Source organism: Pristiophorus japonicus, chromosome 13 (genome assembly GCF_044704955.1).
Source record: "Pristiophorus japonicus isolate sPriJap1 chromosome 13, sPriJap1.hap1, whole genome shotgun sequence".
NCBI classification, from domain to species: domain Eukaryota; kingdom Metazoa; phylum Chordata; class Chondrichthyes; family Pristiophoridae; genus Pristiophorus; species Pristiophorus japonicus.
Window position 1 is genome coordinate 121,274,452 of NC_091989.1, and position 26,000 is coordinate 121,300,451.

Below are 26,000 nucleotides of genomic sequence, written 5' to 3' on the forward strand. Positions count from 1 at the left end.
CAGGCCCCAAGTGTAAAGATGAGCTATGAAGAAGCTAAAGTTCAAGCTCTACAGCATGGAAAGATGATAGTTAACAGAGCAGAGAGAGAAATGTTATTCAGGTTTACATTTTTTTTTAAATAAATGGTATGGACAAAGCAAACTCAGAATATTACTTTGAAGTAAGCCAAGGGAGTGGGGTCAAAGTATATAAATTTAAATAAGTGAACATAATATTTAAAAAGAGAGAAGAACTTTGTTAAACCCAAGCGATAAGTTTGTCCACGCACAACCACTCGTCAACTTGTGCCCCGAATAACCCATTAGCACTGTAATGTGTTGTACAATGTGGCATGTCAAGACACACTGTACACTCATCAGCCTCATTAACTCAGGAGGCTCAAGCCCCTTCCTGGGACCAGAGTACAATCTAGGCCGATACTCTAGTGCACTGTTGAGAGCTCTGCATTGTCAGAGGTGCTGTCCTTCAGACAACACATTAAAGAAAGTTCAGGAGTACGTTAAGATTTCATGGCACTATTTGAATATCAGGAGTTTATTCCAGTGCCTTGGCTAACATGCTTCCTCAGCCACTACACCAAAAAGATATGAACGCATCATTCATCTCATTGCTGTTTCTGTGCAAGCACTGCACTTCGAAAAAGTTAATTGCATGCAAAGCACTCTAAAATGCTCAAGAGACATGATGTTCCATGATATAAATGTAGGGCTGAATTTTTGCATTTGCAAAAACAAAAGTCACAAACCAAATGATTTGTATTTTTGGTATAATACAACATTGCATTTAATGAAATTTTATTTATGATCACAATTCACTTTTACTTACATAATACATTTATATAGAAAATCAAAGTATATCTTTTGAAACTTTACTGCACCATCTGGAAAATAGTGAAACAGGTTTACAAACTCCAAGCTGCTGCAGTTACTCTCCTTACTGCAACTCAAGTCAACATTAAATAAAAAAATTGAACTTTTTATTGTACACGTAATACTTGTATGCTCTCCACCATAACGCTAGGCACTTGGACGTGAAGCAGCACTTCTGTGTTCTGCCTCAGAGCAGCATGACATGCAGAATTTTAGGTAAATATTTCAGCTGTGGCTTTTGGAGATGTCTGTCTGGCAGGATCATCCCTCTGTCAAGGTCAACCACTCCTATGTGGATCATTCACACATTCAATTGTTCAAAGTGCATTTCCACCGACAGTCCCGAGTTGTTCAGAGTTTCTCCCATCGGGAAGCCTTCTCCTTAAATTGGCTTTTGGACTTTCTCTCAAAATGTGTGCATTCATGTGCGAAATACTGGCATCACCGTGCCAACGTTCCCCAGAAACACTGGGCAACTACTGAAAATGACACTCCAGTATGGCAGCATTCTCTTTCCCCCAACCCAAGCTCCACTCCCAACCAAGGAAAAGTTTATGAATACTGCTACATCTGAAATGATGAAAGATCAACTCAGAAGCAGCTCGGCTTTTAGATCACTTGATGTTTCGACAACAAAAGCCATGTTGCTTCAGAAACTCTCTTCAGGAACAAGCTGGCCATTTTTCTGATAAACATGAAACAGCTCCTGGTTAGAAAGCTGTACTCGCCATACTGACTGAGCCCAGCAGCCTCTGCATACCGTCCAACGATTCTTCCATCTGTTTGTAGGCAATTTTTCCTTCTTCACCTGTCGGGGTAATCGGAAATGATCACAGTAAGCATTTGTACTGATGAAAACAAGAGAGTGATACACAAATCACTTTTAATGCATCATGAATTTAGTCAATAATCCTCCCCTCTTCACTGTTATGTAGGGAAATGTGGCAGCCAATTTGCACACAGCAAGGTCCCACAAACAATTAGGTATATGACCTGATAATCTGTTTTAATGATGCGGGTTGAGGGATAAATATTGGCTAGGACACCGAGACAACTTCCCTGCTCTTCGAATAGTGCAATGGGATCTTTTATGTTCACCTGAGGAGGCAACCGGGGCCTCAGTTTAACATTTCATCTGAAAAATGACACCTCAGACAGTGCAGCACTCCCTCAGTATAGTCAGTCTACATTATTTGGTCAAGTCTCTCGATTGGGGCTTAAATACATGAACTTCTGACTCAGAGGTGAAAGTGCTATCATTGAGTCAAAGCTGACACTCTGGAATTCCCTCCCTATACACCTCTGCCTCTCCACCTCCCACTTCTTAGTGGTATCGTCAGGAGGACAGCCCTTTTATAGTGCTGATCAAAACAAGAACCTAGGCTTGCTTAGTGAACAATCTTGGTTCAATCCAAGTATAAAACTGACACTGCACAAACTGATACTGTCTTTCAATGCAAGAAACTGAGGTGCAGGACAAAAGGTGGCCATCAGGGGGCCAAAATTGATCCCCGGTAGGCTGACCCATCTGAAATTGTCCCGCGGGAGCGGCGCCGATATTGGTCAGTACCACTGACAGCGTTCCCATGCGGGAAGCTGTGTGTGCCAGGGCGCACTGCCACGGACGCCATTTTATTTTACTTGTTGGCTGACTCTGAGGTCAGCCCGATAGCGGTGGCCACGGGTTCAGGCGGTCCGCCAACAGTCAGCCCGGCAACCCCTCTTGGGTCGAAACCCTCCCTGATGGCCCAGTGGGCCAAACTAAACTCAGTGCAGAGTTCAAAGCGACCCTCCCCTTTAACTGAAGTGGAGGGACGTTGTGACACGTGGCGCTGATGACTCAAGAGTGATGGCCAACCCGATCCAAGGACACTTCCGCCCACAGCCGACCAGAACACCGCCTTGAAAACCCGAACACCTGAGTATCGCTCAATTTTCCACCCCATGGATTGGGACGTAGAAAAATCTTCAAAAACGTGAGTGCACCTACTCTTAGTCGGGGAAGGGGGGGGGGGGCAATTTCAGCCCCCAGATTTCTTAGGACAGACAAAACTCCAGTTTCAGCAAAGACAATGCGCTCTCTACAACCAAAAGGAATGGTACACTAACATCGAGTGAGGGTCAGCACAGCAAGAGCTTAATATTGGTACATTTCAGATAACATGAACCCCGGAGAGTGCTCCCAGCATCAATGGGAAGTGTTTCAAATATTGAGGGAATGAAAGCCGATTTGCTCATGCCGATTCTCTTAAAAGTAACATCAATGACGTATTCCATGGTTCACTGTGGGTACAGTTGGATTTACTGTATTTTTGTAAATAGATCCCTTCTAAGAGTTCAATCAATGCTCAGAGTTAGGTTTGAGAACCAGGGTCTGCTCAACAACAACAACTTGTATTTATATAGCGTCTGTAACGTAGCAAAACATCCCAAGACGCTTCACAGGGCCAATCAAACAAAATTTAACACCTAGCCACATGAGGAGATATTCGGACAGATGCTTGGTCAAAGAGGTAGGTTTTAAGGAGCATTTTAAAGGAGGAGAGAGAGGTAGCGAGACATTGAGATTTAGGGAGGGAATTCCAGTGCATGGGGCCTTGGTAGCTGAAGGCACGGTCACCAATGGTTGAGTGATTAAAATCAGGGACGCGCAAGAAACCAGAATTGGAGGAGCGCAGAAATCTCAGAGGGTTGTAGAGCCGGAGGAGATTGCAGAGATAGGAACGGACAACGCTATGAATGGATTTGAAAACAAGGATAAAAATGTTAAAATTGAGTCGTTGCTGGACCAGGAGCCAATGTAGGTCAGCGAGCACAGGGGTAATGGGTGAATGAGACTTGGTATGAGTTAGGACACGGACAGCAGAGTTTTGGATGAGCTCAAGTTTATGGTTATTGGGGGGGGGGGGCAGAGAGAAGGGGGAAGGAGATGGGAGTCTAGCCAGGAGAGTGCTGGAATGGTCAAGTCTAGAGTTAACAAAGGCATGTATGAGGGTTTCAGTAGCAGATGTGCTGAAGCAGGGGCTGAGTCAGGCAATGTTATGAAAGTGAAAATACGCAGTCTTATTGATGGAGCGGGTATGTGATCGGAAGCTCATCTCGGGGTCAAATACGACATCAAGGTTGTGAACGGTGTGGTTTGGCCTCAGACAGTTGCCAGGGAGATATATGGAGTCGGTGGCAAAGTTCCCGCTAAGCTGCGCGGCTATGCAGCGGTCTGGAGGGCTTACTGGTTTTTACCTGGAAGAAACCACGCGTGTGCAAAAATTTGAATGGGCTGCACATCCAGGATTAGAGGTAACATTGGTCGGTGGCTAGGGAATGGCGTTTATGGTGCGGACCGAAGACAATGGCTTCGGTCTTCCCAGTATTTAGTTGGGGGAAATTTCTGCTCATCCAGAACTGGATGTTGGACGATCAATCTGCCAATTTAGAGACGTTGGAGGGGACAAGAGAGGTGGTGGTCAGGTAGAGCTGGGTGTTGTCAGCGTACATCTGCAACCTGACGTGTTTTCGGCTGATATCACCGAGAGGCAGCCTGTAAACGAAAAATATCGAGGGGGCCAAGGATAGATCGTTGGGGAACACCAGAGGTAACGATGTGGGGCGGGGAGAGAAGCTGTTGCAGGTGATTCTCTGGCTACGATTAGATGGATAAGAATGGAACCAGGCGAGTGCAATCCCACCCAGCTGGACGACAAAGGAAAGGCATTTAAGAAGGATGGAGTGGTCAACTGTGTCAAAGGCTGAAAAGGATGAGGAGGGATAGTTTACCACAGTCAGAATCACAGAGGATGACATTTGTGACTTTGATAAGGGCCGTTTCAGTACTGTGGCAGTAACGGAAACCTGATTGGAGTGATTCAAACATGGTGTTCCGGGAAATGTGGGCATGGATTTGGGAGGTGACAGCTTGGTCATAGATTTGAGAGGAAAGGGAGGTTGGAGATTGGACTGTAATTTTCAAGGACAGAAGGATCAAGGGTGGGTTTTTTTGAGGAGATTGGCGATGATGGCAGACATGAAGGGGCGATGGACAGTACCCGAGGAGAGAGAACTTTTAACAATATCAGCTAACATGAGGGCCAGGAAGGGACGTTGGGTGTTCAGCAGGGAATAGGGTCGAGGGAGCAGGAAGTGGGTCGCATTGACAGGATGAGCTCGGAGAGCATGAGGGGAGATCGGTGAGAAACTGGAGAAAGATGCAAGTTCAGGGCTGGGGAAACCTTGGAATAAAGTTTGGCCCAGTGGGCTAAGGGAAGGGTGAGAAGGTCAGAGGCAGCTGTGAAGTCACCAAAACCACTACCATTTCCTCTGATCCTTGGAAAGGGTCCTGGCAGTAAGGAATGGAGGGAAGAACAACAATGAAATCGAGAATTTCATAAAAGGGACACTCTCTTAAGGATTCTTCTCTTCCCATTTGATGTTATACAAAATTTTAAAAACCTGTATAAACACAATGTAAATTCTTCTGTTATGTTTGTATTTTTAATCAGCTTAATGTAATATTAAACAAAAGCAGACAAGGCATGAGCAGTTCACAGCTTTCCTCCAGCAACTCAGGAGACACACAAAGACTGTGCCCACTAAACTGGCTCATCTCCCACTGAAGAGATTCAAATTCAACAACTAAATGACTTACCAAAGGACAGGAGGGTCTGTTTAGAAACATCACGCACTTCTTTGTCAGTCTGGCAAAGGTAGACTAGTTGATCTATACTCTCTATGGCCTAAAGAAAACAAATGAAGTTAAAAGAAAAACAGTCTCCGAGTTCCTGATTTTTGCTACTCTTGGGGTTAAACTGTTGACCAATTTTTTACCAAGATCATAATCTACTCTCAAACAGTTTTGTGTAACACAGAATTTCCTGGCCCATTTTTGGGTGGTGGGGGAGGGGAGAGAAAGGGAAGCTGCTCCCAGGTCGCGCTGTCACTATCAGCCACTAGGGGGCACAGCCAGTCTGCTCTGCCCTCAGTGCGAGATTGTGGGAGCAAACTGGTGTCCTGTTGCATCATATGATGTGGCAGCACAGTCTCTTGCTCCGTCAACATTATCATTTGAATACAAGCAGGAAATGCTGGAAATACACACAGCTCAGTCATCTGTAGAGTGAGAAGGAAGAACAGGTTAAAAAGTTTTGGGTGTGTCCTCTGCATCTGAACTAAAGGAAAAGATAGACCAGCATTTTAGGAAGGTTGGAAAATTGAAGAGACTAAAGGAAAGCAAGAACAGATATACCAATCACAGACGGGGGTTTGGTTAGATGACTTGCAAACTGCTTAATGGAAAGTAATGAAATCATGTATTTAAAAAAAAAATCAGTGATAATTTCGCCCTTCACCTTTGTACTTTAAAAAATCTCTGCATTATAATCTAGGCACTCCAACCGCTCGCCTCTCTTCCGCAGCCTAGTGCAAGCCCCGATGACCTGGGAGAGGGATCAGGGGGTGTCCATTGATACATTTACAGCCAGTGGGCACTGCTGGATATGGGCTGTCTAGTATATAATGCACGGGTGGCTCCCTCCTCTGCAGGCGGGTACTTGTAGAATATACTCTTTTGGTGGTGGCATTGGGAAAACTATGCTGATACCTTACTGGCCTATCAAAGGAATCTCACTGATTATCTTTTATATCACCTGTTTCTATGGAGTAGTTTGCAGGTATTTATCCCAGCCCCTCTCTGACCGAAGCATCACATCCCATCCTATCCCCTCCCCTTTTGTCCCCTTCAATTTTCCAACCGTTCTAAACTGCCCGTCCTACCTCCGCTTTCAGTTCTGATGAAAGCTACTCACTCACCCAAAACTTATAACCTGTCTTCCTGTTGCAGATGCTGACTGGCAACTGTTTCAGAAAGGAGGAAGAGAGAAAAATGGGAACTACAGACCAGTTAGCCTGACATCAGTAGTAGGGAAAATGCTAGAATTTATTAAGGACATGGCAACAGGGCACTTAGAATTGGGCAGAGTCAACATGGATTTATGAAAGGAAAATCATGTTTGACAAACCTGTTAGAATTTTTTGAGGTTGTAACTAGCAAAATAGATAAGGGCTGACCAGTGGATGTGGTGCATTTGAATTTTCAGAAGGCATTCGATAAGGTGGATGAATTAATTGTGCAAATAGATGTTAACAAATATGATGTGATTGGGATTACGGAGACGTGGCTCCAGGATGATCAGGGTTGGGAACTCAACATTCAGGGGTATTCAACATTCAGGAAGGATAGAATAAAAGGAAAAGGAGGTGGGGTAGCATTGCTGGTTAAAGAGGAGATTAATGCAATAGTTAGGAAAGACATTAGCTTGGATGATGTGGAATCTATATGGGTAGAGCTGCAGAACACCAAAGGGCAAAAAACGTTAGTAGGAGTTGTGTACAGACCTCCAAACAGTAATAGGGATGTTGGGGAGGGCATCAAACAGGAAATTAGGGGTGCATGCAATAAAGGTGTAGCAGTTATAATGGGTGACTTTAATATGCACATAGATTGGGCTAGCCAAACTGGAAGCAATACGGTGGAGGAGGATTTCCTGGAGTGCATAAGGGATGGTTTTCTAGACCAATATGTTGAGGAACCAACTAGGGGGGAGGCCATCTTAGACTGGGTGTTGTGTAATGGGAGAGGATTAATTAGCAATCTCATTGTGCGAGGCCCCTTGGGGAAGAGTGACCATAATATGGTGGAATTCTGCATTAGGATGGAGAATGAAACAGTAATTTCAGAGACCATGGTCCAGAACTTAAAGAAGGGTAACTTTGAAGGTATGAGGCGTGAATTGGCTAGGATAGATTGGCGAATGATACTTAGGGGGTTGACTGTGGATGGGCAATGGCAGACATTTAGAGACCGCATGGATGAAGTACAACAATTGTACATTCCTGTCTGGCGTAAAAATAAAAAGGGGAAGGTGGCTCAACCGTGGCTATCTAGGGAAATCAGGGATAGTATTAAAGCCAAGGAAGTGGCATACAAATTGGCCAGAAATAGCAGCGAACCTGGGGACTGGGAGAAATTTAGAACTCAGCAGAGGAGGACAAAGGGTTTGATTAGGACAGGGAAAATGGAGTACGAGAAGAAGCTTGCAGGGAACATTAAGGCGGATTGCAAAAGTTTCTATAGGTATGTAAAGAGAAAAAGGTTGGTGAAGACAAACGTAGGTCCCCTGCAGTCAGAATCAGGGGAAGTCATAACGGGGAACAAAGAAATGGCGGACCAATTGAACAAGTACTTTGGTTCGGTATTCACTAAGGAGGATACAAACAACCTTCCGGATATAAAAGGGGTCAGAGGGTCTAGTAAGGAAGGGGAACTGAGGGAAATCTTTATTAGTCGGGAAATTGTGTTGGGGAAATTGATGGGATTGAAGGCCGATAAATCCCCAGGGCCTGATGGACTGCATCCTAGAGTACTTAAGGAGGTGGCCTTGGAAATAGCGGATGCATTGACAGTCATTTTCCAACATTCCATTGACTCTAGATCAGTTCCTATGGAGTGGAGGGTAGCCAATGTAACCACACTTTTTAAAAAAGGAGGGAGAGAGAAAACAGGGAATTATAGACCGGTCAGCCTGACCTCAGTAGTGGGTAAAATGATGGAATCAATTATTAAGGATGTCATAGCAGTGCATCTGGAAAATGGTGACATGATAGGTCCAAGTCAGCATGGATTTGTGAAAGGGAAATCATGCTTGACAAATCTTCTGGAATTTTTTGAGGATGTTTCCAGTAAAGTGGACAAAGGAGAACCAGTTGATGTGGTATATTTGGACTTTCAGAAGGCTTTCGACAAGGTCCCACACAAGAGATTAATGTGCAAAGTTAAAGCACATGGGATTGGGGGTAGTGTGCTGACGTGGATTGAGAACTGGTTGTCAGACAGGAAGCAAAGAGTAGGAGTAAACGGGTACTTTTCAGAATGGCAGGCAGTGACTAGTGGAGTGCCGCAAGGTTCTGTGCTGGGGCCCCAGCTGTTTACATTGTACATTAATGATTTAGACGAGGGGATTAAATGCAGTATCTCCAAATTTGCGGATGATACTAAGTTGGGTGGCAGTGTGAGCTGCGAGGAGGATGCTATTAGGCTGCAGAGTGACTTGGATAGGTTAGGTGAGTGGGCAAATGCATGGCAGATGAAGTATAATGTGGATAAATGTGAGGTTATCCACTTTGGTGGTAAAAACAGAGAGACAGACTATTATCTGAATGGTGACAGATTAGGAAAAGGGAAGGTGCAACGAGACCTGGGTGTCATGGTACATCAGTCATTGAAGGTTGGCATGCAGGTACAGCAGGCGGTTAAGAAAGCAAATGGCATGTTGGCCTTCATAGCGAGGGGATTTGAGTACAGGGGCAGGGAGGTGTTGCTACAGTTGTACAGGGCCTTGGTGAGGCCACACCTGGAGTATTGTGTACAGTTTTGGTCTCCTAACTTGAGGAAGGACATTCTTGCTATTGAGGGAGTGCAGCGAAGGTTCACCAGACTGATTCCCGGGATGGCGGGACTGACCTATCAAGAAAGATTGGATCAACTGGGCTTGTATTCACTGGCGTTCAGAAGAATGAGAGGGGACCTCATAGAAACGTTTAAAATTCTGACGGGTTTAGACAGGTTAGATGCAGAAAGAATGTTCCCAATGTTGGGGAAGTCCAGAACCAGGGGTCACAGTCTGAGGATAAGGGGTAAGCCATTTAGGACCGAGATGAGGAGAAACTTCTTCACCCAGAGAGTGGTGAACCTGTGGAATTCTCTACCACAGAAAGTAGTTGAGGCCAATTCACTAAATATATTCAAAAGGGAGTTAGATGAAGTCCTTACTACTCGGGGGATCAAGGGTTATGGCGAGAAAGCAGGAAGGGGGTACTGAAGTTTCATGTTCAGCCATGAACTCATTGAATGGCGGTGCAGGCTAGAAGGGCTGAATGGCCTGCTCCTGCACCTATTTTCTATGTTTCTATGTTTCTATGTGCCACACAAGAGGTTTTTGAACAAAATTAGGGCTAATGGGATTGGGGTAATATACTAACATGGATTGAGGATTGGTTAACGGACAGAAAACAGAAAGTAGTAATAAACTAATGGGGTGCTGCAAGGATCGGTGCTTGGCTCCAGCTATTCACAATCTATATCAATGATTTAGATGAGGGGACCAAATGTAATATATCCAAGTTTGCTGATGATACAAAGCTAGGTGGGAATGCAAAGAGACTTCAAGTGGATATAGACAGGCTAAGTGAGTTGGCAAGAACATGGCAAATGTGGAGAAATGTGAAGTTATCCACTTTGGTAGGAAAAATAGAAAAGCAGAGTATTTTTTAAATGGTGAGAGATTGGGAAATGTTGGTGCTCAGATGGACCTGGGTGTCCTTGTACACAAATCACTGAAAGTTAACATGCAGGCACAGCAAGCAATTAAGAAAACAAATGGTATGTTGGCCTTTATTACAAGAGGATTTAAATATAAGAGTAAAGACGCCTTACTGCAATTATATAGGGCCCTGGGGAGACAGCACCTAGTTTATTGTGTACAGTTTTAGTCTCCTTACCTAAGGAAGGATATACTTGCCATTGAGGGAGTGCAACAGAAGTTCATCAGACTGATTCCTGGGATGGGGTATTGCCTATAAGATTGAGTAGACTAGGCCTATATTCTCTAGAGTTTAGAAGAATGAGAGGTGCTCTCATTTGAAAAATACTGGTTCAATTTTGGCCACTAGAGATTTCTGCCATACTTGCCAGAGGTGCGCCAATTTTCCACGCTTGGAAGTGCGCCAAAAATCTTTGGGCCGATTTTGGCCGCTGTCCCGGGCCTTCTAGCTGCTACTTCTAGCTACTGCTACTGCTACCTCTAGCTTCTAGCGTGGCGACTGGGTCTGTGGGTAGAGCCAGGGTCCTGCGCTGGAAACAGTGCCGGGACGCTGGACATGCGCAGTAGGATCGGGATTGCCATGATGGCACATGCGCAGTAGGATCGGCTGCCGCATTCAGCCTCCCCTGCTCCACTCCCTCCCTCCTCCTCCTCTCCTCCTCCTCCTCCTCCCTCCCTCCACCTGACGCTCTGTAGGCCCGCTGCCGCGTTCATAGCATGTAAAAGTGTAAAGATAGGATTTTACAATTGCCACTATGACAGAGCCTTGTGTGGTCTCTGCTTTCGTTACTCTATGAAATGTATTTACTGGCAGCACATTTTAAGGGATTATTTTGTTCTAATGTTTCATAAAGCCTGCAAATAATAAATAGTACAATTGGCAATACACTTTAAACATAAAACTCTAAAAATATACAAAATAACTACAAAGTGCACTGTATGGTGGCCGGGGGTGGGGGGTAGGTGCGGGCTGAATGAGGTTTTAAATGAGCAATCAGCAAGTTCCATTGTTTGAAATGTACTGCTGCATACAGATATCTTGCCAGCAACATCTTGAAATGGATCAGTCGGACTTCAAACATAAATTAATGGGATACAGAGCTGATAAAGATCCCATTCAGGCTGTGTACAGGCTAGGTAAACTCTGCAGTGAAAATTTACTTAAATTAAGTTACACTTTACAATGACAGCGACATATTTCACATGGAGATGGATCTGCATTACGGCTTGTGTTCAAATCCCTCCATGGCCTCATCCCTCCCTATTTCTGTAACCTCCTCCAGCCCTACAACCCTCCGAGATATCTGCACTCCTCCAATTCTGGCCTCCTTAACATCCCCAATTTTCATTGCATCCCACTTGACAGCCGCGCCGTCAGCTGCCGACGCCCTAAGCTCTGTAGTTCCCTCCCTAAATCTCTATGCCTCCCCCTCGTTCAGCCTCCCCCCCCGCGTTCAGCCTCCGTCCCTCCCGTTCAACCCCTCCCCCCTCCCCCGCACTGTCAGAAACACAGAGAGACACTGGCAGAGAGAGAGAGAGAGACACTGACAGAGACATGGAGAGGCTGACAGAAACACCTTCCCTTCACATAAAGGTAGGACTTCTATTTTTTATGTGTTATTGATCGGTTGCTTATTACTTTGGTCTTGGTGCTTTAGGTGCAGGGTTCCTTCTATTTTTTATTTGATAATTAATTGCTTATTACTTTTTGTGTTTCGTTTAGTGCTTGGTGCTTTAAATGTACTGCTTTGTTTAGTGCTTAGAGCTTTAAATGTACTTATGCTTCTTTAATGTTGTTGTGAAGGTGTTTAGTGCTTTGGAAAATACTCTAACTTCCCCCCCCCACCCCCATTGATGTTGATGTGTCTGCCTCAGCCGGGAGTCTACACTTGCTTATTTATAAAAAGAGTAACAACTGTCCTCACTCAGCAGATATAAGGCAAAATATCATCACAAGAAGTTTTAGGCTATTTTAAGCGATGTGTTTAATGCTTTAGTCCTGTGTGTTTACTGCTTCCCACTCCCCCGTCTCTGGATGTGCCTGCACTGAACTTAACTCTAGGTAAGGTTTTTCAGAACTTACAGAAATGGATACTTACTCCATTTTAAATTAGTTTGGAGTAAGTTTTCGCTGCCCAAACTTGCAAAACAGGCCTAAGTGGCTGGACACACCCGCTTTTGAAAAAAAAACTGAACTAAAACGAAACTAAACTAACTCACGAGAACTGGAGCAAACTAAATGCCGAGAATTGTGATTTCTAAGATACTCCAAACTAAACTAGCTGCTCCACCCGAAACTTGGGCCCAAAATTCTTACAGGGCTTGACAGGGTAGATGCAGGGAGGATGTTTCCTCTGGCTGCGGAGCCTAGAACCAGGGGTCACAGTCTCAGAATAAGGGGTTGGCTATTTAGGACTGAGATGAGGAGAAACTTTTTCACTCAGAGGGTGGTGAATCTTTGGAATTCTCTACCCCAGGGTGCTGTGGAGGCTCAATCTTTGAGTATATTCATGACAGAGATTGATAGATTTTTGGATATTAAGGGAATCAAGGGATATGGGAATAATGCAGGAAAGTGGAGCTGAGGTAGAGCTGGAGATCAGCCATGATCTCATTGAATGGTGGAGCAGGCTCGAGGGGCCGAATGGCCTACTCCTGCTCCTAATTTTTATGTTCTTATGTTCTTAATTCAAAAACATAACAGGACCCTTTCCCCCCAAAAAACAGAAACTGAAAGAGGCTGAAAATAACCAGAACATTTTAGGGAGAAGATGCTTTTGTTCATTACAGAGGAATTGCTGGAGACATAAAGACCAAGGTCCATCTAGTTCACCTTCTACCATCCTGGTCGTCACATAATACGATGATAATGAAGTTGTTGACTTATCACAGCAATCAATCTCCATGAACTAGTCTACAACAGACCAAGAGATGACACCAGGAAAACCCCAAAGCTGGAGAGCTTTGGAAACACCATAGGTCCAAAGTCACTTGTTCCTCTCAAGCCTACGACACTTACCCATGTCATGTCTCAAATTGCTCACAACATATCCCAAAATGTTACATCCTGCTCATTAGTCTAATTCAGCTACTTTAAAAGGTTGCTCTATAGATTATGCAGTATTCAATAAATACAAAAGGGTGGTTATGAATATACATATATCTCAAAATGTACTCTTGAGTTACACTTGACGTCTTCAGGAGAAGGTGGGCTACATGTAGAAAGGAAGCCAAGTTAGAAACAGTCCCAGAAGTATTAAATAATCATATTCTTGTTTTAAAAAATCTTACAAAAACATGCACAATATTAAGAACTGGGTCAGGTATGTGGAAAGTTGTTTGACTGCATTTTAAGCCGTCCATTGACCCATCTGACATATCCACACAGTAATTAATGCCCGAGTGACAGCAACATCATGGCTTTCCAGCTCAGTGAGGGGCTTCATTTACAGCCATTTCAGAGTGAGCTGAGTGTCACCACGGGTTCAAGTGTCAGCAGTGTTTTTTCCATCACTGAACTGGGGGCTCACCTTTAGATGTGCCAGTGCTGTACACCCTACTTTTCTCAGCTGTCCGTCCTCATTCTCGAGCAGCTCCAAGTAACAAACCAGGGCCTGAAAACAAATGTACACAACAATTAGTCTGGCACACAAAACAAATCATCTCAACCTTCAGATACTTGCACTGCTTCCAAATTAATGCTGATACAATGTCAGCACTGAACAGTATGACACAATGGGGCAGTGTTAAAATCAATAGTTAAGTGCGAACAAAGACCCAGCAATGTAAACGCACATGTTACTGCACCTTGGTAGAGGAGCTACAATATTTACATATGGGGGAAAAATTGCGGTTGGAGGCTTCCTTCATACGACCGCCTACGACCCCAAAAAATCTACGAAAGTACCTGGTGGTCCTGGAGGAACGTAGGAACCTGTTTCGGAGTTCTAGATTCGCTGCTCAGCGCATAGGAAAATGTCTTTCAGGTACGCGTATGTACAAGCTGTAGTCACATGGGCCTGGACCACCAATCACTATGCAGTATTCTCATTGATAAAAATGGGAGCTCTGTTTGTATGAATTCCCATTACTATCAATGAGAAAACACCCTTAAACTCCGAAACACAGCATAATAAATAAAACACCTCACATTTAAAATTAATTGAAATTAAATGTAATTAAATGTTTTAGAAAAAAAAATTGGGGGGAATTTTTTTTATAGTGTTAAAACATAAACTTACCTTAATGGAAAGGGTTTTTAATACAAAAATGAGTGTTTAAATTTAATTTTTATATATATATTTTTTTTAAAAAGTATTACGCTGGTAAAAGTAAGCTATGCACCTGCTTTTACCAGGTGTAAAATTCTGAAGGAGATTCGCTGGGCGTGAGTTGGGCAAATAGCCCAATCTCTCCCGCGCGAATGTCCTTCTCCCGGGAATGCGGATGATTTGTACGGAGAAATCTTGACAGATCGGAAAAGCTTGTTTTTGGCGCATGTGCATCATGCCCCGAAAACTGGCCTTAGGAAGGCCTCGCCAGGTTTGTGCGCACTTCGTACGGACTTGGAGAGGCCGGAAATTTCAGCCCATTATCTTTTGAGGCAATAATATCAAGCCAGTCAGCAGAGCGTCTCTGCTTCATTCGGTTTTCTGGTCGGACTCCAGAACTTGGCTCAGGCTGCATTAACATTATAACTCAGCGGAACATTTAGAACAGGAGTAGGCCATTCAGCCCCTCGAGCCTGTGCCATTAGATTATGGCTCATTTGTATCACAACTCCATTTTCCCACCTTGGCTCCATATCCTTTGATACCCACACTTAACAAAAATCTAGCGTTTTCAAGTCTTGAAAGCTCCAATTGACCCAGCACCACAGCCTTTTGGGAAAGAGAGTTCCAAATCTCTACTATTCTTTGTGAAAAAGTGTTTCCTGATTGTGATTCTGAACAGCCTAGCTCTAACTTAAAGATTATGTCCCCTTGTTCTCGATTCCCCACCAGAGGAAATAGTTTCTGTATCTGTGCCAACAAATCCTTTACACATTTTAAAAACGTCAATCTGATCACTCCTTAATTTTCTATACCCAAGGGAACTATACTCAAGTGAAACCACATTGCACTGATGCAATAGTTTTGGTGTAGCATTTTTAGCAGCCTCACCTGCTCAGGTACAATACACTGGCACTGCCTACAGCCTCACCTGCTCAGGTACAATACACTGGCACTGCCAATAGCCTCACCTGCTCAGGTACAATACACTGGCACTGCCTACAGCCTCACCTGCTCAGGTACAATACACTGGCACTGCCAACAGCCTCACCTGCTCAGGTACAATACACTGGCACTACCAATAGCCTCACCTGCTCAGGTACAATACACTGGCACTACCAACAGCCTCACCTGCTCAGGTACAATACACTGGCACTGCCAACAGCCTCACTTGCTCAGGTACAATACACTGGCACTGCCTACAGCCTCACCTGCTCAGGTACAATACACTGGCACTGCCAACAGCCTCACCTGCTCAGGTACAATACACTGGCACTGCCAACAGCCTCACCTGCTCAGGTATAATAAATGTCCTCATGAGGTTCGCAAATACGACTCCAAACAGTCTATAGGAAAAGATTTAATGTAAAATTAAACTGTTGCTAATTTACAAGTAACCTCTAAGCTCCAGGCCTTTATCTCTCTCCCCTCGTACATATATCTGAAGCTGCTGGCTGGATCAGCCGAGAGAAGGGAATGGGTTTGTAGATCTGTTGCTACCAACCTTTTCTCGGAATTTGGAGTCTTCTGCCAGGGTTTTCAGCATGGAGGCAGCGGTGTTGCCGATCTTGGTGTTCTCCTCTAACAGAAGCAGGCCCACAGCTTTCAACCCGTCTCTCTGGAGCTGGCTCCCCGAGAGATGTTTCATAGTCTTCAGCACCACATCCTTATCAGAGGACTGCAGATTCTGAACCAGGAATACTGCAAGAAATGGACAGAGCAAGGAAAAAAAAAGCAGAAATCACAAAATAATCATGGACATTTCTACTTTCTTCAGAGTAAACAGACAACATGGCACCGTGTCAATGCCTGACATACATAGATGAAATAATTGTGTCATTCTGATTTTACGCCCTGCCCTCCTGCAGACATAGACATCCCTTTTTCTGGGTTACAGTTCCAAAGACCACAGTCGGGGGATGTCAGGTGGTTATTTTACAGCTGAACCTAACCTCGTTGTCGCCGTCGCCCCCGCCCCCCCCCCACATCATTACGTGCGCAGCTGGTAGGAGTCTTGGTTTGCAATTGGGTGGGGTGGGCGAGAATCCCTTGCTGATTTTTCCCTTCCTTAACCCAGAGTTGTTGTAGGCAAATGTGGTAGATGTATCCATGAATAAGTACATCACAAACTCATGAACGTACATGTGCACAGACACACACAGGGTCATGCACACACACAGACCACAAACACGCACGCACGCAGACACACACAGGGTCATGCACGTACGCAGGCCACAAACACACACGCACGCAGACACACACAGGGTCATGCACGTACGCAGGCCACAAACACACATACACACAGACGCACACTCTGCACACCCAGAGAAACATCGAGGGGTTTTTACAAAACCAATATCAGGACTGGCTTTACGTTTTTTGTGTTACTTTAAACCTTCAATAAGCATTAAAAAAAACAAGCCATATTGGAACATTGTGATTTGCATAAAAAATGGAAATTGTTCCAGAAAAAAAGTAATTGTATTGAGACCTCTTTCTGAGCAGATAGCTTGCTGCACGATAACAGTGTGTTCGCTTGGTCAGCAGGACCCTGGCCGAAGGGCTGGGGATTGCGGCCGGAAATGATCACATGACAATGCCAGTCTCCGCTAATGAAGGCAGTACAGAGTGCTGCTACAGGAAGGCTTCCAGTGGGCACCATGCCAATTCACAGCACTCATTATCCCTCCACTCACCTCGAGGCTTCCATCTAGTGAGCTAGGCTGGCAGAGCCTGGTCAGCTGCCCAATACTGAATGGTGCGTGATAGAGAGAGAAAAACCAAGAACAAAGCTCGGGTAGAAAGAGAGGCGCATGGGAAGGGAGAGGATTGTAAAAAGGAGGCTGGACTTGGGTGTCAACGTGAGGCTGCAGTTTAAGATACGTTAGTCGGTCGGTCTACGATATAGAACAGTAACAAAGTACCTTCCTCTGCCAGCTCCATGATGTAGGAAGGTAAGGAGGGCACATTCTGTTCCTCAATGTGACTCAAGTACTGAAAGATCGTCAGCAGTTCAACATTTCCACTTCGAGCACGTTTTGGCAACGTTCTGTCCAAAAACCTTTCCACTAGTTTAACAAAAACTGAAAGAAAGGGCAGATTAAATGACTGAACTGTTTTGCTAAAGGAGTGATTAAAGTCTGCTGGCATTGTAAATACTAGTGTCTGGAGCATCACTGACATTTACGAGAGTCTAAATTAAAATGTTAAATAAATGTATTTCTATGTAAAAGCTTATAAAAGCAGGACAGGACATAATACGTCTGAATCCACGATGCAGTGAGATTGTACAGAGCAGATCATCCTCACTCGTACCTGCGTGTTTGTGCCAATGTCTGTTTACAGGGGGCTGGATCTCAGCCTGTTTGCAGAGTGAAATTAGCCCTGGGGTGCGAGGGGCAGTGGGGGGGGGGGAGGGGCTTGAGAGATGGACAGAGCAGCTGGGCAATTAACCTTTTTATGAATGGGTTCAACCGGTGTCCGTTTGGTGGGACGGAGTTCAATGCATCTCCTTAAACTATTCAGTGCTGGCCCCTCTGTAATTATCTACAGCAGGATTGCAATATAGTTGGGATTGCAGGTTGATGGCAGATAATGTAGAGAAATGCAAGGCGACAAAAAAATCCAAAAAGGGACAATTACTAAAAGAAAATAATGTGCATGGAAAATGGAAATGAAAAGCTTGATTTTAATCTTTATTTCTCCAGTAAAGATATCCTCATTTGATGCTGCCAGTTGAATGTGGCCACTCACCTGCTTCTGCTGGGCCAGAGAAGTGCTCATTCACTCTGCTCCCAAAACTCACGTTCAGCTTGTGCAGAACGCGCTCGACTGTGGCGCTGTACAGGTTCGAGCTCTCGGTGCAGTGCGTCCAGAACGAGAAGACCGTTTTATCTTTCAGCAGTGGCATGACTGAAGGGAAGCACATTTCAAAAAAAGGGGGACAGCATAAACACCAAGTTCCTTTAGTTTATACAAGGTTTTAACAAAAAAAAGAAGAACGGCTTGTCCCTCCCCTGAAGGTATGGGACAGATCTACAGTGAAACACTCAGCTTCTGGAAGGCTAGTTACAATCGCTTTTGTTTCCACCCAATTGGTCCGTCTCCTGTGGATATTCCACAACCCCATCGCCATTGTTCAAACAAAGGACGACAGTTCATCTGCCCGAACTCGCCTGATTAATTTAGGGATCAGTGTGGTTACTCAAGTTATTTTGATAAGAAAGATGACAGATTATGCATTTCTGTAGAACCTTTCCAAACCTCGGGATGTCCCAAAGCGCTTCAAGGTCAATTAAATACTTTTGAAATGTAATAACTGTTGTAATGTAGGAAACGTGGCAGCCAATTTACGCACAGCAAGCTCCCATAAACAGCAACGTGACAATGACCAGATAATCTGTTTGTGATGTGGGTTGAGGGATAAATATTGGCCAGAAAACCAAGTATAAGTCCGCTGCTCTTCTTCGAAGTAGTGCCATGGACCTTTTATGCCCTCCCGGGGGGGTCAGATTGGGTCTCGATTTACTCTGTCATCTGAAAGACAGCATATCCGACAGTGCAGCACTCCTTCAATACTGCAGAGTGTCAGCGTGCTCAAGTCTCTGGAGTGGGACTTGATCCCACAACCTCCTGACTCAAAGGTGAGAGTGCTACCAACTCAGATACAGCTGACCAACACAAGGTTACCACTATACATTTTTATTTCTCTCTCGCAATTGTGAAAGGGAATCAGATGGTATGGAACAGGAATGGGCTTCGAAAAGCCAGTACATTACTATCGGTTGACGTTTCATTTGAGAGGGCCCACTCACCCTCTTCAGCAGTGCTTATGTTTCCAGATTTGTCCTCACTCAGTCTGGAGACCACCTCGAGAACATGGGCCTCCCTCAGAAGCTTGTCCAGTGCGTAGATCTCCCGGCATCGCAGAGGTCCATAGATACCCAGTTGCTGCAACATGAAATATTGGTTTTGATGTACAGAAAAGATACAATGTTAACACTGATTGCTCCCCAACACACAGCCTCAGGTACACATCACCCTGACCAGCTTTATGCCTGCACCCCTCTATTTCTGAATCACCGTGTTTAATAAAAGATCAGAATGAATGGGCTTCACTTAATCAAATTTGTGTAAAACAAAGACAATGACAGACGTGCATTTATATAGCGCCTTTCACCACCTCAGGACGTCCCAAAGCACTTGACAGCCAATTAAGTACTTCTGAAGTGTAGTCACTGTTGTAATGTAGGAACTGGGATAATCAATTTGCGCACAGCAAGCTCCCACAAACAGCAATGCGATAGTCTATTGGTTCAGGGATAAATATTGGCCAGGACACCTGGAGAACTCCCCTGCTCCTCTTGAAAATAATGCCGTGGGATCTTTTACATCCATCTGAGAGTGCAGACATGTTCTTGGTTTAACGTCTTGTCTGAAAGACGGCACCTCCGACAGTGCAGCACTCTCTCAGCAATGCACTGGAGTCGGAGCCTGGATTATGTGGTGAAGTATTTGGAATGGAGCTTGAACCATGACTTTCTGACTCAGTGGTGTGAATGCTACCACTGAGCAAAGACTGACACCCAAAGTGGAGTGAGGAGCTGGGACTAAAAAAAAAACAACAGTAGATATGAAGGTGTCAAAATGTTATTCCAATTTAATCGGCATTTACACAGGATTAATGCTGAAGTTTAAACCATGGGCCATATCTTGCTGAAGCAGGGCAGCTCGTTGGACTTTTTCCTGCACCGTTCAGCTCAAAACAGTTTGTGTCATGACATGCTGAAAGTGTGAGCCGATAATGGTGTGGTGAGGCCATAAGTGCAATAATAATTTGCACAATTAATGTGTAAATCCAACAAGTTCTTAAAAGTAACAGGGAGGCTGAGGGCGAGACGCCGTATGTGCGAAGCAAACAGCGGGATGGCGGAAATCGACCAGCAACTTCTGGAGCTTCGCAACATATGTCAATCGCCTGAGCTTGCTGGCTGCTTTGCGTCATTAACATGCTGTTATTCGGAACCAGCCCCATATTTCATTCGGATTTCCTTAATTCAGATCACCCTATACTGGTCATTCTATTCCAAAGAAAAACGGTTTTGATCATAGATCAGCCAAAAAAAAAGGTACTCAAATCTACATACTGTACTGAATTGAAAGTTAAAGTTTTCAATCCATTTCAGTTTCTGCTGCAACATATTACTCCCAGCAGATGGGGGCGTTGCAATGGGTAAAATGACTTGTGAAATAGATTTACACACTGTACCAGTGCCATCTGCTGACAGAAAGGAATACTACAAAACAGGTTTAAAAGTAAAACTCCTAGTTGGAGCATGCATTTGGATTCACTTGCTCAGCCCTGGCCTCCTTTTACTAATCCGCTGGAGATATTGATGAACAAACATGGTATATGTAATAAATAGTGCCGTACAAGTGCAATATGGTATTGCATAATGAGAAGTTGCACTCTCCTCTCTTCTGGCAAGTAATTGACAAACTTCTGCTAGATTAGGCAGCAGTGCTCGAAATGTCAGTTCCTAGTGGGTGCTAATTTAATGCTTCAATGCTGCATTATCTTGTTTGCACTTCCAAAGAGAGGGGAAAAAAACATACCCTGGTCTCAATTGACTCAAATCATTTTTAAATGAAGTACAATTTAGCCTCTGTCTTCCAGTTGAAGGCATTCATTTGCTGTACTTATTTGCTGCCATAGTAATGATCCAGTGTCAGAAATACAAAACTGGCATTCACTTTTGACAGAGGCAGCAACGAGATGATCATGTGGATCAAGCCACAAGATTCAGAGGGATTTCGAACGGGCATCTATCCCTTTTCACCAACCCTCCCCCAGTGCACCTAAAAGGCAGCATTAAACTCTGTACTTTAACACGCCCTGCACCATTTCAATACAATGAGAGAAGAGTTGCTTTAACACAGAACTTTGTGAAGTATGCCCAATGTCTAATGTAAGAATCTGCCTGATGTTTACCAATAGAAGCCGGCTGCAGTTATTCAAGTGCACGATCAGAACCTGGTCCAAGTGTTCATTCCCTGTCGTCATTGGAACTGGACTCCCTTCGGAGCCACTGCCGACTCCAGTGTCCTCCGTGAGCGCTTCGCTGGGTCCTGCTGCAAGTCCATGTGCACTACCACTGTGCCTGTCGGGAAAAGTAGTAGTCACTGCAATAGCTCCAACACTGCTTCACTTTGCACACGCATTCAGGACATCCATTCAGGAGATACACACGCAAACTGATCTTTCCAAGTCTGTGAAATCTTCACACAAACCTTCATAAACTGCAACAACCTGCATTTATAGAGCACCTTTAATATCGGCAAATGTCCCAAGGTACTTCACAGGAGCGCAAGATGTTAAATACTGACACCGAGCCAAAGAGGAGATTGGGGGGGGGGGGGGGGGGTGCGAGACCCCTCGGTGTAGAAAAGGGCAATACGGCTCCAAGATGTTGTGCTGCAGCCCGAGGTTTGGGGCTCTACAAGAGCCATTCCTCCACAAATCTACTTCATGATCTCTCCTCCACAGTCCTCCTGGGTCAGCTGGGGCAGCTGCTGTCTGAGCACCATGGGGTAGTGAGTGGAGAACCCCCCAGGGTTCCTGACCGCAATGGGCATCAGGCAAGGGTGGATGCGTGCATCCCATCACCCCCCTCGACATCACTGTCAAATAGACTGCCCATACATGAATCGCAGCAATTTGTACAAGTTATCATTACGTGCTTATGGAACCATCCTCTGCCCCCTCCCCGCAACCCAGCAAGGGGCCAATACCGTCAGGGGGTCAGACATTTCTGCAATGAAGGTAGGGAGTAGGAGAACACGGAGGCAAACAGCTCAAGCTCTGGCTTTGGCAGACTAGATGAATGTTCTGATCATCAACAGAATGTTCCATATTGAGCAAAAAAATACAACTGAGCCTAACCTGGGACAGCTCCCCTCGGCTTGCTCGTCATGTCATGAATCCATCCTTAACCAGGTCAGACAGGGGCAGCTTTGGTCAACAACCTAACCTGAATTGTGCCCAGCTACGGAGTTTCCACGCACACACCTCCCGTGCCCGCCCCTGCCACATACACCCAGCCCCGCACACAATATAAATGTGTCGATGCTAAATGGCTCATCAGCCACACCCAGTCAGTTCATAGGACTTCACGCAAAGTCTACTAGAAGCAGGTCGTACCTTCCAGGCTTCTCTGCCTCGTCTTCCGAGAATTCTGAATCCTCCATGTCAGACGTGTTGAGGAAGTCGAAGCTCTCCAGTGCATGTTCTACAGTCAGGCTGATGCTCGAGGCTCGGCTCCTGTTCACACCCTGCCTCTGCTGCAAAAACACAACACCCAATATTCAGAAAATTTGCACTACCAACTCCTGCAGTGCTGCACATAATCTGCAGTTCCATTCCTTCCTCCAATTAATTCTGCATCCTTTGCAATCCATCATGAAGAGTATTTTAAATGGAAGTTAAAACCACCACCAAATGTCCCACAACCCAGCTGTTCCACTGTCTCTTTAATGGAAGCCATTTCATTGAACAACCGAGCTCCAGCAAAGTGTCAGCCTACATCTAACTTTCTCCTGGGACCTTCCTCATTCACACACTTCAGATCCAGGCTGAGAGTCCAAAGGCGAGGAAAATTGGTTAAAATCATCCTATGGGACAGACAATTAAGGATCAATTTGGTGTCTTCCTTTCACTCACTGCCACACAAATTGGGCTGGGACAGCATGACCTTTTAAGAAATGTGTGAAATGAACATCTGACATGAACCTGTAAGATCGGGTCAGGTTACGACTGAATCGCCATGCTCTGTATTCACAGTCACTATGGCGTGGTCAGTGCTACTGCTGAGGAAGACACTCCAATCCTCCCAGTAGACACATTACATCACTAGAGGGAACATCTGTGGCAGGTCGGGGCGTGGCAGCACACCACTCCAGGGAGCAGTGCGAGCTGGTGCAGGAGGGCGATGGCAGTGAAGAGGGCGACTGGATTGGACGTCGCCATAACACTGATCAGTGAGCAGGTACAGCGAGATCGGGGCGAGGGAGCGGAGAGAGATTGCAGAGTGATGTGAACGGGCCCCAGGAGAGGAGTGAGTTCGGGGCCCCAGGAGAGGAGTGAGTTCGGGGGCAGCACGGGCCAGCCCACACTGCGACGTGTGCGCGCACTAGGTCTGTACAGCAGAGCTGGTCTCCAGTCATCTTGGTTAATCCTTGCCACTGGACCAAGACCGAGCTCTGTCAAGCCCGTGTGGTGGCTGGTGTGCCACGGCCACCACACGTTAAAAAAATCCACACACAGGCATCTTCCACCCTTTACGATGTAGTTCGGGATCTGGAATATTAGGTCCTTCATTGAAACACCTGTGAACTCATTGAACTCATCCCTTTTTGGCGTGGAAGAAAGTCATCCTCGATTCGAGGGACCATCTAAGAAGACATCGCTAGAGACTGCAGACACCTCTCACTGCCCCACAGCAGTCACGCAAGATGCTGACAGTAGGTGGCGCCATAGGATTGGGTTCAGTCAATTCCATGTTAAGCGCTGAAAATCTGTTTTTAAAACTGAATTTTGAGTTTCTTCATTTAACAATTGTGGAAACCTCTCCAGCTTCCTGGATAAAATTTACTCGGTTTAAACTTGAAAAATACTCCAACAGACACAAGGAAAATGTAGGACATAATAACAGTTGAAAAATGCATCAAAATAAAACACACGGCAATGGACAACAGGAACAGGTTACATACAGGGTAGTGGATGGGTTATAGTGGATCGCAAACCAGTAATTCAAAGGGACATCATAAAACAGCAACAAGACTGTTTTGGTAGTCAGCTCTCTCCCGAATCCCAAAGCTGGTTTATTGCCTGCTCGCTGCCAAATACCCAATTAAGACCCTACAGATTCCACTAATGATGGGCCAATTTCTCTGGATACCAATTAAAGTACTTCCGAGCGATGTAGGACATCACTGGGAGATCTGGCTATATGGCAGCACTCCAAAAAATACTCGATTACTGCAGAGAAGGCGCCATCCTCCATCGAATCGCAGGGTTGAGGCAGATCATGTACTTTAGAACAACGATCTGTGGCCCACCATTAGGATAATTTTACGGCACGAAGGGTGTTTCCAATTGATGTGTTTATTGTGTTGGCAGCCACTCTGTGGGCAGCAGTCGGGGTTAGTGATCGGCAACTGTTCACGTGCCGTGTTTAATTACTGGCAGCACCAACACAAACCGATCAGCAACTGCCACGAAACTGTAGCAGCGCCATCGCGGAATTAGATGGCCAATAATCAGGCAGTGCTACATCCAGAAATCACCGTCAAATAGAAGCAGCCTCACACACACACACACACACTCCCCACCTCTCACTCCACACACAGCATGCGCAGGTTCGATAGCCACGTGGTTTTGGGACCGGACCAGTAGCCCAGAGGTTGGGAGTTCTAATCCCACCATGGCGCCAGTTGGGAAAGGGTGTTCAATAAATCTGGACATTTGTAGGCACCAGAAAATCAAAAGCAGCCCGACCATCATATATACCCAGATCGTTCCCTAATGACCTCCAGGGGTGGGAACCTGGCCTGGCCTACACATGACTCCAGTCCCACACCACGTGCTTGACACAATGCCCTCAGTGCCAACTAGGGACGGGCAGTAAATTCAGCCTTGCCAGCGTCGCCCACATCCCAAGAACAAATGAAAACGAACAATAATCTCCCTGCAGCATTTAAGACTGATTGGGATTTGACCACAAACCTCAACATGTTGTTGACTGAGCCGTCACTGTAGAAGGAACATCTTGGAGTAACGCACCCCTTTATAGTGGGGGAGAAGAGAAATGAAGGGAAAGGCCCCTTATGGCGTCCTGCCCCTCTGTCTGGGCACAGAAAGTAGACAGCCATTTTCTAACAGCTCCGATTTGCAGAGAGCGGCTGGGCAGGGACGAGAAAGCTACAATCTCAGTGATTCACAGGGCTGACACACCCAGTCCAACCAGCCACAACGGCCGTACGTCAGGAGCTCTGCAGCCATTCTGCAGGGCACCTCCATCATCGGCAACGGGCAGCTTTGTTCTCTCCCCGCCTTCATCTGGAAACGGGGACGGGGGAGACATTTATAGAATAACTGAATGTTACTAAAGAATTCTAGTAATCAAAGTGCTAACTAGTTATTACACCAGCATCTGGAGTCTCAGTTGTGACTCTGCTGCTTGTAATTTCAGGGCATCATTCAGTCTTAAAAGTTCACCCCACACACTTGAACCGTAGCACAAGGGCTGCAATTTCTCAGAGGCCACTACATCCCCAGTACCCTTTATTGCCTCTGTAACCTCTGCACCATCTTAATTAACCACTGTCCCAATTCCTCCCACTGCTTCAGTTAAAACTTACTGTATAGCACCATCAGGGCCCATAACTCACCATTAGCAGCTCTCTCTTCTATTCAGTGAACGGGGGACAG

At 45.3% G+C, this 26,000-nt stretch overlaps 1 protein-coding gene across 1 annotated transcript in view; it reads right to left on the reverse strand.

Moving 5' to 3' along the window:
* Window positions 1-759: 759 nt before the first annotated feature.
* ripor1 (RHO family interacting cell polarization regulator 1) overlaps window positions 760-26,000 on the reverse strand; it is a 26,216-nt gene continuing 975 nt past the window's right edge. Inside the window, exons 2-11 of the mRNA XM_070896835.1 lie at window positions 25,552-25,628; window positions 22,713-22,852; window positions 21,504-21,672; window positions 19,327-19,462; window positions 18,266-18,424; window positions 17,437-17,595; window positions 16,017-16,213; window positions 13,772-13,855; window positions 5,513-5,600; window positions 760-1,678 (exon numbers count right to left, since the gene is read on the reverse strand). Coding sequence (XP_070752936.1) covers window positions 1,581-1,678; window positions 5,513-5,600; window positions 13,772-13,855; window positions 16,017-16,213; window positions 17,437-17,595; window positions 18,266-18,424; window positions 19,327-19,462; window positions 21,504-21,672; window positions 22,713-22,852; window positions 25,552-25,628 — 1,307 coding nt within the window. The 3' untranslated portion in view covers window positions 760-1,580. The remainder of the gene's footprint in view (window positions 1,679-5,512; window positions 5,601-13,771; window positions 13,856-16,016; window positions 16,214-17,436; window positions 17,596-18,265; window positions 18,425-19,326; window positions 19,463-21,503; window positions 21,673-22,712; window positions 22,853-25,551; window positions 25,629-26,000) is intronic.